The 13772-nt window shown below is 37.7% G+C and overlaps 1 protein-coding gene across 3 annotated transcripts in view; it reads right to left on the bottom strand.

Annotated features, from left to right (window-relative positions):
• Positions 1 to 3602: 3602 nt before the first annotated feature.
• LOC108726159 (dual 3',5'-cyclic-AMP and -GMP phosphodiesterase 11) overlaps positions 3603 to 13772 on the bottom strand; it is a 64177-nt gene continuing 54007 nt past the window's right edge. For all 3 annotated transcript variants that reach the window (XM_018453567.1, XM_018453568.1, XM_018453566.1), the window contains 11 exons: positions 8010 to 8258; positions 7826 to 7936; positions 7416 to 7513; positions 7274 to 7337; positions 6966 to 7201; positions 6805 to 6904; positions 6454 to 6708; positions 6268 to 6377; positions 5454 to 5859; positions 4267 to 4350; positions 3603 to 4185 (listed from right to left, as the gene is read on the bottom strand). In XM_018453567.1, the coding sequence (XP_018309069.1) occupies positions 4006 to 4185; positions 4267 to 4350; positions 5454 to 5859; positions 6268 to 6377; positions 6454 to 6708; positions 6805 to 6904; positions 6966 to 7201; positions 7274 to 7337; positions 7416 to 7513; positions 7826 to 7936; positions 8010 to 8258 (1893 nt within the window). In that variant the 3' untranslated portion in view covers positions 3603 to 4005. The remainder of the gene's footprint in view (positions 4186 to 4266; positions 4351 to 5453; positions 5860 to 6267; positions 6378 to 6453; positions 6709 to 6804; positions 6905 to 6965; positions 7202 to 7273; positions 7338 to 7415; positions 7514 to 7825; positions 7937 to 8009; positions 8259 to 13772) is intronic.

The raw sequence follows: 13772 nt of genomic DNA on the forward strand, positions 1-13772 counted from the left end.
ATCAAGCATGGATTTGGACATTATTAAAGTAAAAAAAAAAAAAGAAAAAATCATTTTAAAGATTACAGAATTGAAGGAACATATAGGAAATCACATACTATATGATTATAAGTAACGATCACATTGCGATAACTAAATGTCTAGACTGTCTTCGTTTTCCCCCAGAGCCATGGTACGCGTATCACGCGGAATTGAATCCTTCTTATTATTCATCCATACGTGCCTGCAATTTCACTTTCCACGTATGATATGACACCGGATGAGGGCTATCCCCTTCCGTGATAACAATCTAACGATATGCATGTTTTTCATTATCAGGTAATGGACAAATGTCTGCGATGGTAGGTTTAAAGTATGTTCTATGACATTAAATATTACATAACAAAGATTAGAAAAACGGTAGAACACGCGAAAGAAGAATTTAAATCTTATTATTTGTCCGTACATATAGGATATATGTATAGTCTATTTTACTGTGAGTTCAATGGCTTCTGCACACCGGACGCGAAAACGCTTGCCGCGTGGCAAAATGCGACGAGATAACCAATGAACATGTCAGGGGCTGTAGCTTATTGGCTACTGCGTTAGATGGGTTGGAGGAAAAGTTCTGCGATATTTTGTTAGCTCAAAATTATATATACAATATTTTCGTTACAAATGATCAAAATTTAAATAAAAAAAAAGGTTTAAGGGGATCCTAAAGCCGCCTATATTACCGACTAAATCATATAATTTTTGTATAAAAAATACTTTTTTTCTCTTTCACAGATTCTCTCGAAAATCCTTTTCCAGGATTAAAGTTACGCATTAATACGTGTTTGTGAGGTGGAGTTTATGCCGAGAACAACCAAAAATTTCGAAATTGATATATTTTTTACCATTTCTTAGTGTAACATGGCGTTTCAAACTGTCAAGTCGTGACAACATTTGCTTGATACGAAAGTTTTCCAACCTATACTTACAAAATAGTGATCCACAAACACGTAATTTGCAGGAACAAATAACGTCGAGTTCTTAGAATTAGACTTAGACGCTTTATCGCGACGAATTTGTTATACGAAAATTGACACGAATATGCGACTAAATGTATCATAGGTTGCGTGAGATATTGATGTGGTAGTATATAAAGACATGTCGATACGCTGGGAAAACAGCGACATCTAGTGACTTTGTCGGAGTTCGAGCTTCGCTTTAGAATCCCCTTAAGTAGAGACCCTTTAATCAGAGACTGGTCATAAGGATTTCGTCAAATTTCTCCAAGCGAGAAAGGAGTATAGGCTATCTTACTGTTCCACCAATAGCGGTGTGTATACATCATGCATACACACCGCTATTGGTGGAAGAGTAAGATAGCCTATACTCCTTTCTCTCTTGGAGAAATTTGACGAAATCCTTATGGCCAGTCTCTGATTAAAGAATCTCTACCCTTAAGGGGTAACATCTATGTAAAATTTTCAAAAAAACGATTTTTTTCCTTTTAAAATACACTTTAGGGTCTCAAAAATGAAGTGCAAATGGTTTTATTGCGATACATAATTTTATATTCGAAAGTTAAAGGCCTCTAAAAATTCTCTCTCAATTGTTAACTTAAAAGCACTCACATTCAAAACTTTAAACGCGTTTTTCTCAAAACAGTATTTTTTAAGTTGGCTAGCAGTAGAACTCAAACAATTTTTAACCTATTTATTTCAAATTTTAACAGTATTTAACAAATCACATTTTCTAAAGAAATACGTAGAATTTTTTTGATAAGTTACAAATTTTTTGAGTTACAGTTGATTTTACTCGATTATTTTTTGACGAAAATGGAACTTTTTGTTTGTACTTCCGCCATTTTGTCGAAAACCAATATTTTCAAAAATAGCTACGTATTTCTGTAGATATTTAAGTAAAGAAAATAAAAATATTTGCTTTTTTGTTCTAAATAAAAAATTACGACATTTGTGCTACCAGCCGCGGAACACCATGCTATTTCGACTGTCTCCATCACGCTGCTGCAGATCCGTCATTTTGATAAATAAAATTTTGAAAAAATTATTTTTTGTACTTTTTTATGTGCTTAATAAAGTTATAAAACTCATTTTTTAATAGCACGATTCATTAAACAAAAAAAATTCCCAAACGTAGACCTTATTTACAACCGATTACATAGGTGTTATCCCTTGAAGTCTATACTTTCGAATGATTACTATATTTTTTGAATCTATGTGAGTTTTGTAATTTTTATATATAGAAAACTACGAGCTGAAAAAAAAGGAAATTTTTCTTTTCACTTTGTGGGTCTGTCACATGTCAAAAAAATTTGCGAAAATTTTCGATTATCTATATCGTAAAAGTTTTGAGTTTTCCTTACAAAATCGTTTTTTTTTTTAAATGTTTCTGATTTCTTATTCTTGAGTTATTCGCGAGTTAAGTAAAATAAAAAGGAGCATTCTAACTGTGATTACTCATAACTCCGTTAAAAATCACCGTACTGCAACTAAGAAAATAGATTCTTAAAGTTGAAACGTTGCTCTATCGAATAGTGTCATACTAATTTTTTAAACGTAAAATATATAGAAATTTGAGTTAAAAATGTGATATTACTATCCTTATAACCATTGCATAATGGAAAAAAAGACAGTAATATCACATTTTTATCTCAAATGTACATATATTTTATTTTTTTTAAATTTGCAATTACACCATTTGATAGAGCAACGTTTCAGCTTTAAGAATCTGTTTTATTAATTACGGTATAATGATTTTTAATGGAGTTATGAGCAATCAGTAAAATCAGAATGCTCTTTTACTTAATCCGCGTGTAACTTGGTAACAAAAAATCGTAGGAACATTTTTTTAAAAACGAACTTTTAGGAAAAACTTTAAGCTTTCACGTTAGATAGTAGAAATTTTCGCAACAAATATATCAAAACTCATAATAAAATTTTGCAAAACTTTTTCTCCAACCCAATATTTTGCTGCGCGGTAAGCGTTTCTGCGTCCAATGTGCAGAAACTATTAGAGCATAACAAAGATGATGTAAATATTCGTTGTTATTAAACGTTTATAATTTTTGTATTATCTGTTTCTAGCATTATAACAGCTCCACACGAAGACGAAAACGGCTATGGGGAGAAGCGTTCGAGATCGAATCGAGAAATTCAAAATAATTTTGTAACAGAAAACAAAGCAACTGAGAAGCTAGACATGTACTATGTTTGCTGCGGTTGATCAACAATTAATTAATGTCACAGACGCATTGTTATTTTACCGGTTATCTGATAGTCACAATATATAAATCTCGATATATAAATTTACACTTTGGTATATAAATGTATGTAATCTAATTGCTCATATAGACGCTATTTTGGTTGTGTCCTTCGAGCTATTGTCGAAAACTATTGTATCATTTTAGAGAATCATACTTCCATCTTTATTCTCTCTCTACATCGAAGAGATTTATGTCATAGCAAACATATATACAATACAATCAGGTACAGTAGTAGCATATAGAAATTGATCGATTTAGTATCTAGAAGGATAAATAAATAGGCAAACAAGAGGAAGGATTAACAGAATATATAAAATAGACCGAGAGAGGAGGGAAAAAAAAAAGAGAGAGAGAGAGAGAGAGAGAGAGAGAGAGAGAGCAAAGATCTTTCTCATCATATTTCGCAAGATATTTAGCTTCTTCAACTTGCTATATGTCGAATTTATAAAATAATTTTAATTAAAATATACATTGCAATGAGAGGAAGTTCGTATACGGTCTATTTGATCAGCAGATATGAAGAAATTGACAGAAATTAACACACAATCCAATAAAACCGAACGGATTATCCATTCATATTCGCGTAGAATATAAACCGTGATAATTGAAACAAGGAAAATAAATCACGGAAAACGGTCTGTGTAAAAACGGATAGTAAAAACTACATTCCATATCTCTTTTTCTATCAACTGACGGATGGTCGTTGTGTTTGGTACATCGAATTTTAATAGCCAGTGACATCATCATAATAACTACTGATCCGCCTGCTCGCTGGTCTCCTCATTGTCGGACGCCGATGTCGATAGTGTCCTATCATGATTCGTGCAAGTCTCCATTTGGCATTTGCTTTCAGCAATCTCCAACCAATGTTGCTTATTTATACTGACTCCGTCGACGAGTGGCACAAGTTTGTCCGACAGATGGGCGAACGCCTGCCCAGCACAGATACGAAAAAGTGATTTAGAAGTTTTATAAGAAGGAGTAATCATTGTTTCTTGTCATGCTGTACGTACCTCATAGATAGGTAGACAGATTGAATCAATGAAACCAACTTGCATCATTGGTAGTTGATCCTCTTTCTCTCGATTCATAATGTCCTACAATACAGACACAGGTACATTCAAGAATATTTTAATTATGTAGAAATTATATTCACTGCTACTAGAGATGTGCGAATTAGTGGATCACAGTGGATTCGATTCGATTCGTTTTCGAATCTGAGATTCGAAACCGATAAGTTCGAAATTTCAAATCACTCGCCTATTTTGTATGCTTCATTTGCGGGACTCTTTTTCTTATATCTCCTACGACCAATCTTGTATCAGTACTTACTCGCTTACCAATCTTCGTGCAAGCGCGCGCGCGCGTGTGCTTATTGGCTTACATTGTGGAGAAAATGCTATTCATTTTTTAAAATACTATTCATTTTGTTTAAGCCAATGAAACTGTAATAAAGGTACATTTAATTTAGCACAATTTTTCGACACACTGAAAGAAACGTTTTGTACGTATAACCATTCATTTTGTTGATGTGTAACTAACAAAAAACTTTCTTATTTTTTCATTAAAAAATTGTATTATCCTAACCAAAATTTACGACAATAAAATTTTGATTAGAACAACAAATTTGGTTAGAATAACAAAAATTTTGATTAGGACAACACAATTTTTAAATAAAAGAGTAAAAAAGTTTTTGTTAATCACATATCAACAGAATGGATGGTTGGAAGGTTATATGTACTAAACATTTCTCTCAGTGCAGAATAGTCATTAGTTCCTTTAAAACAATATATTATAACCACAATTATTATTTGTTTATTTATACGCATATGAAGATATAAGTCTCTAATTTAAAAAATAATAAAGTATTTTCAATGACGGTCCAAATCTCTTTAAATAAATGAGAAAATGAGTCGTTTTCAACGTGCAGGTATTACCAAAAAGTATTGTTTTTAATACTATGTCATAATATCAACTTTTTGATATACTTGTACATTCAAAATGAATTTTTTTCAGCTTTTAAGTTTTTTTAGCTGTGAGTATGTGAAAATTTAATTCGAATTCGATTCGATTCGATTCGGAGTAAAGATTTTAGATTCGATTCGATTCGTTTTCGAACATGTTGTCACAGATTCGATTCGATTCGACCCTGAAAATGCATTTGATTCGCACATCTCTAATTGCTACTCATGCTACTCACAATAGGTGTAATATTGAGTGTCCGCCTTTCTATGTCGCCCTGTTCGAAAAACTCGCTACTAACGAGTTCGGCTACCCTCTTTTCAACCTCCCATGGCTTCGTGATGGCGGCTAAATCACAGACTGTCATCAACATCCCGCGTAGAAGCTCTCGATGATCACCAAATGCCCAGTTATAGCCACCACTGCGTGCTAAATTAAGAAAAGCGCCACGCTTTCTGAAGTAAACTGCCAGATCAGTAGAAAGTATCGCTTCTTCAAGAACTTTTACCACGCGCGAATATTCTTCTGGCGAGAGATTTGATAGGATTTGATTACCCTGGCTGCTCAAAATCATCAGACACTGATCAAAGTGATGATGTTCCATCGTCGAAGTTGAGTACAGCTGTGCCAACGGTGACGAAGCTCTAAAAAGCGAAGAAATATCTCATAGATACAAAACTATTCGTAATAATTTAAAGGATATCAATGCATGTATGTGAACCTGGTGCATCCGACATTAAGAAAAAAAAATTTTTAATACACATTAAATTAAGCTCGAAAATTATTCCTGTTTGCATAATCTTCTTTTTTTTATAGTGATACAACTGTGTACAAATGATTTTGGAACAGCGTCCTCTTGCAGATTTAAAATATCTCAAAGTTGCTAGCATTTTTTTCAATCCTTTATAATTTCGAATCCCTTAAAGTACAAATGAAAAAAAGATGATGCAAACGATTATAAATCGACCTTAATTTAATGCGTATTAAAAAATCTTTTTTTAAATGTCGAGTGCCAAGTTCTCATAAATGCGAAAGTAAATATAAGTGCTCACTTAATTTGAAAAGAATTGTTTGTTCCACGATGATCGAGATCATGACACAAACAGGCAATGATGAGTGCGAGGCATTCAATTTCACCAAAGATTTTCCACCATTGCGTAGCCTAAAAACGATGTAGCGATTACAATTCTCGTTTCACAAATTATAATCGACACTACAATCGATAAAAAAAAGCTCACCGTCAAAATAGCAAACATCATTTGGGCTACGTTAAAAGCATGCCGCCAATTATGATATGTAACGTTCCGATAGTTCTTCTTTACGCTCAACAACCAACGACAAAGTACGTCATAATCGATGTGAAATCGTTCAACAAAGTCCAAATCGAGGAACATCCTGAGACACGCAATAAGAGTGTCGCCGTCTTCCATATGTATATCGTCAAATTTGAAATCGTGCAATTGAAAATGCGCTGATGACGGGACTCTTAAATTCTGAGACAGAGAATACATGATAAACGTATTTAACTAATGGTTTAAATATTATATTAAATATTATGTAGCTGAAATATACAGCTGAAGCACACCAACCTTCAATCTTTGCGCGTCCTCCAACGATGCCGATGCATGGTAACTCAGTACTTCTAAAGTGACGCTTTGTTTTGCCATTGCTATCACAGCCTTTTCATACCTGAAGATCCGATAAATCAAGTCGAATATTCGAGATAGACAAGATACACAAGTACACTCACATGTGCGTATTATGAATTCCCATTCCGCAGAAAATCGCAAACGCTTCAACAAAATTTTCATCGTTCTTTGTAAAAGGAAGATCGTCGAATTTATTGATTAATTGAATGACGCCAATTATTTGACCGGATGAATTCTTGATAGCCATACAAAGAATTGTATGATGCCTAAAACCGGTACCATCATCCACCAATGGATCGAATCTCGGATCTTCATAAGCATTCAATATATTGACAGTCTGAAAAATCTTTTATATCGTCTCGAGCGCTAATGCTTTACAAGAAATTAATATTAATTGAGCGATACTTACTTCACCGGTAGTTGCTACGTAACCCGTAATACCAACATTAATAGGAAATCTACTCTCGAAAGGACTGTAATAAGAGGATTTAATTAAATACCTAGAATAAACTTATCGAAAAAAGTTGGACGTAATTACAAATTCGATTTACCTAGTGCGAGAATCGGAATCCTCGCCAGCGAGATCATTTGCTTCAAAATCAAAAACGCGCGAGAAACTTCCCTTTGAAGCTTTGTGCACGAGCAATACCTGAAAACAATCATGACGTTGGCTACGTTTACACCGTGCGCTTAGTACGCGACCTATACGATACATGTCTTTGTTTAATATACAGGACAAACAAGGACGTCTATTGTATAGGTCGCGGCCTAAATGCACGGTGTAAACGTAGTCATTGTAATGGTGGAAGGATACCATGCTTATAAGCCCGGATTCTCATACAGACAACAGCGCTTTAACACCGAATGCTGATTGGTTAGAAACGGATGATGGGGATAAATTTTACCCCCCACAATCAGCTTTTCACCAATCAGCGCTCCTTTGTTCGCTTATGTCAATTACCTGAACACGTTGGCATTGAATCAATGATTGTGTGTGCGTGAGAATTCTAAAAACCATGTGCTCTATCGTACTTTGTTCTTCGAAAATCATTCTAGCCAAATCCAGTAAAACCTGATGTTAATATTAAGACGAATTAGATTCTTCTTGTCGTCATTTTGATCGGTTCGACCAAATTAACATTTACCTGATTTCTCTTCACCTCCAATTGGCTCTTTTCGTAAAGCTGAGCATTTCTTAAACCGATACCACAGAACTGTAAATAACCAGCGAAAACTTTTTCATCCTGCACAGTAAATTGTCCCTCGCCGCCAAGCTTGTTGATCACCTGTGCCACTCCGATTACATCACCATTGCAATCTTTAATAGGCATGCACAGTAAGGCACGCGTACGGTATCCCGTTAAAGCGTCAATTTCGCGATTAAACCTCGAATCCTGAAACATTTAACGCCTGTTTCTACCAATGTAGATTAACTTTAATCTTGGTTCACACAATTTACTTTTCATTCTTTTCTAATTAAAATTATTTTCTAACTAACATTAATTTCTAACTAAAAAGAGATGAAGAGTTAATTGAAGAGTTAGTTGAATCGAGATTAAAATTACGAGGGCTAATCAAAAAGTAAGTTCCGTTTTTAAATTTTGCCGCTTCAGCGATGCGGTCGCAATGGTGCGCATACGTGTTGAGTTTGTTGATTCGTTGGCAAGGGATTGACGCGATTTTCAATTATTGATTCAGTGCATACACATTGTAATGTATTTATCAGGAACCCAGACCGAACCGAAATCGGAATCGAAAACCATTTCGGAACCCTTTTGTTTAATGAATCGAAATCGAAACCGTACCCAAATTTTGTAAAGTTCATAATATCTACCGAAACTGTAACCGAACCGATAAAATTTTACGGTTTTTTTAGTTCTTTTTCGGTATCTAGTTCTTTTCTTAATCTTTAATTCTTACCCTTGTTCTTAATCTTTGTTCTGCTTCCTTCGCTTAAATCACCAATGTTCAATCCTGGGGGTTTATTCTTGAAAAGAAACGTATACGAAAGTCTAGGGAAATACTACAGTATACGTTACGTATACTATAGTATTTTCCTAGTTTTTCGTATACGTTTCTTTTCAAGAATAGAGTCCCAGGATGTTCAACCAAGGATTTATTCTAAGTCATGAAATTCAAGAATACGTATGCAGACTTTATGTAATAAATGAAGTCTGTCTATAAAAATAAAATAAGTTGTAAGAAAGTCCGAGAGAAATGTGCTTAAAATAATGTTTTAATATAATTTTTGTTCAGAGTCATGTGATCAGTTGACGCCTCTCTCCTACTAAGCTTTCTCTTTCTCTCTTTCTCCTCTCTGTGTGAGTAAGTATATACAGACGTATATTTTATGGTTTCATATTTTCTCGCATTTTCTGCTGCTCGCTGTCCTTCGGAGCTCTTTAGTTGCAGACTATCTGTCAAGGGCTAATAAGCTTGATTCGGTGTAGTGTTGGTGAGTGTTATTGGATTCCCCGGTGTCAGCCATCGTATTTTTGCATCTTGGAGTTCGACAAACAGGGATTAAGATTCACCGTACCGATTGCTTTCTGCGCCTGCACTCCCGGACGGTGTTTATCGTCTGTCACGCGTCACCGCATGCATACGGGGATAGCGTTTGTGAATGTGATCCGGCACTCAGCAGTTTATTTATTTTGCTTTGCTAGCTGTCACCGCTGACTGTTTCTAAACGCTGAACGCCTAGTAATTCAATACGCCTAGTAATAATGATGCTTTCCTGTGGCATATGCAAAAGATTTATTGCAGCAGCAAATGCGTTACATTGTGAACGCAACCCAAAGCACGGTTTCCACGAAGAGTGTATCCTGAATGTACTCGATGAAGTCGATGTCGGAGTCGACGTTTCCGTGCCTCTGTCTCTTATGTAAGATATACGGCCTGTATAGACATCTCTCGAGTGCTGCTCTCGGCAATTACCTCGACCCAGCGGTGGGAGTGGCCGCGGGCTTCGCTGGGGCAGGGACGAACTCGCTTAGGACTCTCATCACTTCGTTCCTTCAAAAGGTCACTAACATTAGAGTGGCTATAAAGAGAGTGAAGCCAATCCTGGTTCTCCTTCCTGATTGGTTCCGCCATTTTACGATTAACTGTTAGTTAGAGGAAGACGACGTTAGAAAAAGAAAAGATTAGGATGAGGAATTATTTGTCGTAAAATGGTGACTTTCGGTTAATTGGCTTCACTTTCTTTATACCCACTCTAACTAACATGAAAGACAAAGCTGCTGGATCTGACGTCGATCAAAACGCAGCTGTCCACCTTGAGCTCAGTGTGCAACATTTCACATCTTCTCTCGACGGCCTTTCTGCAAGGACCGATGATCTCTCCTCTGTCACCCAGAGGCTACAGGATCAACAGGCTCGTCGAGCGCGTCAGTGCGCTGGAGCGAGGGTCCGGTCCGTCGGCGCTCTCTGGACGTGAGCGTGGTTTCAAAATTGAAGTGTGGCTGGAGGCCCTTGAGCGTGACCGGCTCAGTGATGAACTGATTCTCTTCGGAGTTGTTGAGCGCGAGGACGTCCACGCTGTCGCTGCCGACATTGCCTCGGCTCTCCGCGTTCCCTCCGCCATGTACGGCATTGTTTTCTGTTTCAAGATTTCCGCGAGGGACGACCGCCTCCTCCCCTTATTGTAAGATTGCCTTCCAGGGATCCCCGTAAGAGCTGGATAGAATGCAAGAGGGCGAAGGGTGTTCTTCTTGACTCTGAGATCTCGGCGGAACTGGGGACGACCAGGTGAATAAGAGGCTTCAGGCGGCCACACGACTCTCGCTTGCGGAGGCGAGGCGGACGGTGAAAGACAGTCGTCTGCATCGCACCTGGATAAAAAACGGCCGGCAGTGACCTTCTCCGCTAATGTCGATACTAAAGTCAATACACTTAACAAGTATCTCTGCAATACTTGCGACCTTCATGCTCCGCTCCGAATCTTCCGTGCTAGAAGGCCCCCAGCTCGATAATTCTATCCGGTCCCTAATGCGTAGAAGAGATTCTGCTAGGCGAGCTCTCCGGTCACACCCTTCATCAACCAACCTGGAAGCCTATCGCACCCTACGCAATGAGGTGAGTCGCCGGCTCAACATAGCCAAGAGCTCTTATTTAATGCAGCAACTCAACTCTACCACCTCCCCGTCTCAGCTTTGGTCGATGCTTCGGTTCCTGGGCCTAGCCAAACAGAAAGCCTCTCAGCCTCCTAATATCCCGCTTAATGATTTGAACGAGTTCTTCATCTCTTTTCAATCCTTTCCATTCCCTCCTCCCTCTCCTTCCCTCCTATCCAGATCCTTCAAATACACTTCCTGTAAAATACATCCCCCTTCCTTCCTCCTCTCCTCTATCAGATCCTTCAACATTCTACTTCGAATACGTAACTCCCGACATCCTTAGCTTCGCACTCTTACATTGCACATCGAACACCTCAGGACCCGATGACATTAGTCGTCGCTTAATCCTGAACAGTCTACCCATTATCCTTTCCTGTTATCCTTGACTTGAGTAGATGAGGGAGTTTAATCACTCCCTCATCTACTCTTTATTCTCTACTGCATAGAAGTCATCCTATGTTATCCCCATACCTAAAACCAAGAGCCCAGCGATCCCTTCCGATTACCTATCTCCCTTCTCTGTTTCCTTTCCTCGAAAAGTCCTCGAACGCATTGTATTTGACCAGCTCTCTTCCCACCTTCACTATCATAATCTCCTCGATCCTCTCCAAACGAGCTTTCACCGCGGCAACAGCACGCAGACAGCCCTCGTCAAGCTCACTGACGATGTACATACGTCACGCCATTGACCGAATAATGGTCACTGTTGAATATCGCACGCCGCACATTGAGACATCGATCTATCGAGTGTCTAAAGTGATCGATACTGAAAACCAATAGAATCACACCGGGATTGCGCATGCGCTCTCTTACGTGTAGAAGGAGATAGAATAGAACAACAAACGACGCTTGCGATCGAGAGAATTACTCTCTTCTTGTGACTAATCAAATAAAGTTTATCTGATACTTATAAGTTTGTATCTTGTTTTCAACATAACCCATCAATCACAATGTTAATCCTGTACGACTTTTCTAAGGCTTTCGATTCGGTCAATCATACCCTGCTACTAAACCAGCTGGCTATCTTTCGGCTATCCTATTCCGTCATCGACTGGTTCAGAACATATCTCACTGATCGTTCCCAGTATATTCGTGGGCCAGAGGGTCGCTCGGATTGGGCGACCGTCTCGGCTGGCGTTTCTCAGGACTTGGTGCTCGGGCCTTTACTTTTCGCTCTATTCATTGACGACCCACGAAACTCTCCGGTACTGCAGTCATATACTATATACAGACGACTTACAAGTCTACCTGCACTTCCCTCCAGCTAACCTTGAGGTGGCTTTGACCCTCATCAGAGAGGGTCACTGCCATTGCGAGATGGGCGTCACGTAATCGGCTAACTCTTAATGCTAATAAAACAAAAGCTATTTTATTTGGAACTGCCCGTTTCATCACAACCTCAATACGAGAGGCAATATCGAGCTATATTTAAACGACGCTCCTATAGAACTCTCGAATCAGGTCATTGATTTTGGTATCACAATCACCAGTACCCTGAACTAGGCCGAACAGGTCAAAACTCTATCCCGCAAAGTTAATGGTGTCTTGTGGCAGTTAAAATATCACAGATATAGCCTATCAATTCCGTTACGCACTGGGCTGGTGTCCTCTCTGATATTTCCATTCTTTGACTACTGCTCGGTGGTTTTTACGGACTTGACGAGCCAGCAGAGACTCAGGATCAAGCGATTATTGAACGCGTGCGTGCGTTTTATATATAGTCTGCGTAAGGACGACCATATTTCTCATTACTACGGCCGACTGGGCTGACTTACTGCGGATGACAGAAGAGATATTTCGTTTTGACTATTCGGATGTTTTCTGTACTCAATCCTTAAGACAGGGACTCCTCCCTATCTTGCCGAAAAACTTAAATTCTGTCAGAGAGCTCGCGTCATATCTCGTGTCTCACCCCTCGATCTCGCGGTTCCCAACTGCAGAACATCAGCCTACCAATGCTTTGTCCATGCCGCATCGTCGACATGGAACTCGCTTCCCAGTGGGATCAGGGAATCGGAGTCCCTCTCTTCTTTCAGGCATGCCCTCTTCTGTCATCTGCTACGTCGCGCCGAGCGTTAGAGTGTCTTATTTACTCGAAACTGGGATCCAAGATTTTTTATAACTAGCGCTTACTTATCATGTAATCAAATCTATACTCTATGCTCTGGTCAGAGTCAGTGAGCTCAAAATAACTTAATAACGTATGCCTACTCATAGCACAACAATTAATCTAACTCTCATATATTTTTACATTTAAATTTCAAATTATATATATTTCCGTTCTTTATTTTTATTTTTATTCCTTATTTTTATTTTTTTATTTCAATTTATATATTTCTATTTTTTATTTTTATTTTTTTTTTAATTTCTTATTCTTATTTTTGTTTATTTTATTTTATTTTCTTTAAATATCACTGATGCATCTTACGATTATGTAAGCATAGTTCTTAGAGGGCTTGCTCTAGAATTAAAATAAACGCTCAATCAATCAATCTATTTATCTCTCACGATATTAAAAATGTTCTAGTAATAATATTTATAATAAAAATTGAAAATGATAGCTAATAAAGTTTCCTTGTTCCACAAAACCAAAATTGGAACATTTATTTTATATTTTATTAAACTGTAACCGGAACCGAACAGAAAAGAACTTTCGATCCGGGTTCCTGGTGTTTATAATGTTTAAACAAATCGCAATGTTCGCCTCTTGTAAAATAAAGTGCGTGATCCGGTTTTTAAATGCAAGGAACATTCACGAAGAATAGAGATAAGGAGGCCGAACTGGCATGG

The sequence above is a fragment of the Mycetomoellerius zeteki genome, unplaced genomic scaffold (assembly GCF_001594055.1).
Source record: "Mycetomoellerius zeteki isolate Tzet28-1 unplaced genomic scaffold, Tzet1.0 scaffold39, whole genome shotgun sequence".
In the NCBI taxonomy this organism is placed as follows: domain Eukaryota; kingdom Metazoa; phylum Arthropoda; class Insecta; order Hymenoptera; family Formicidae; genus Mycetomoellerius; species Mycetomoellerius zeteki.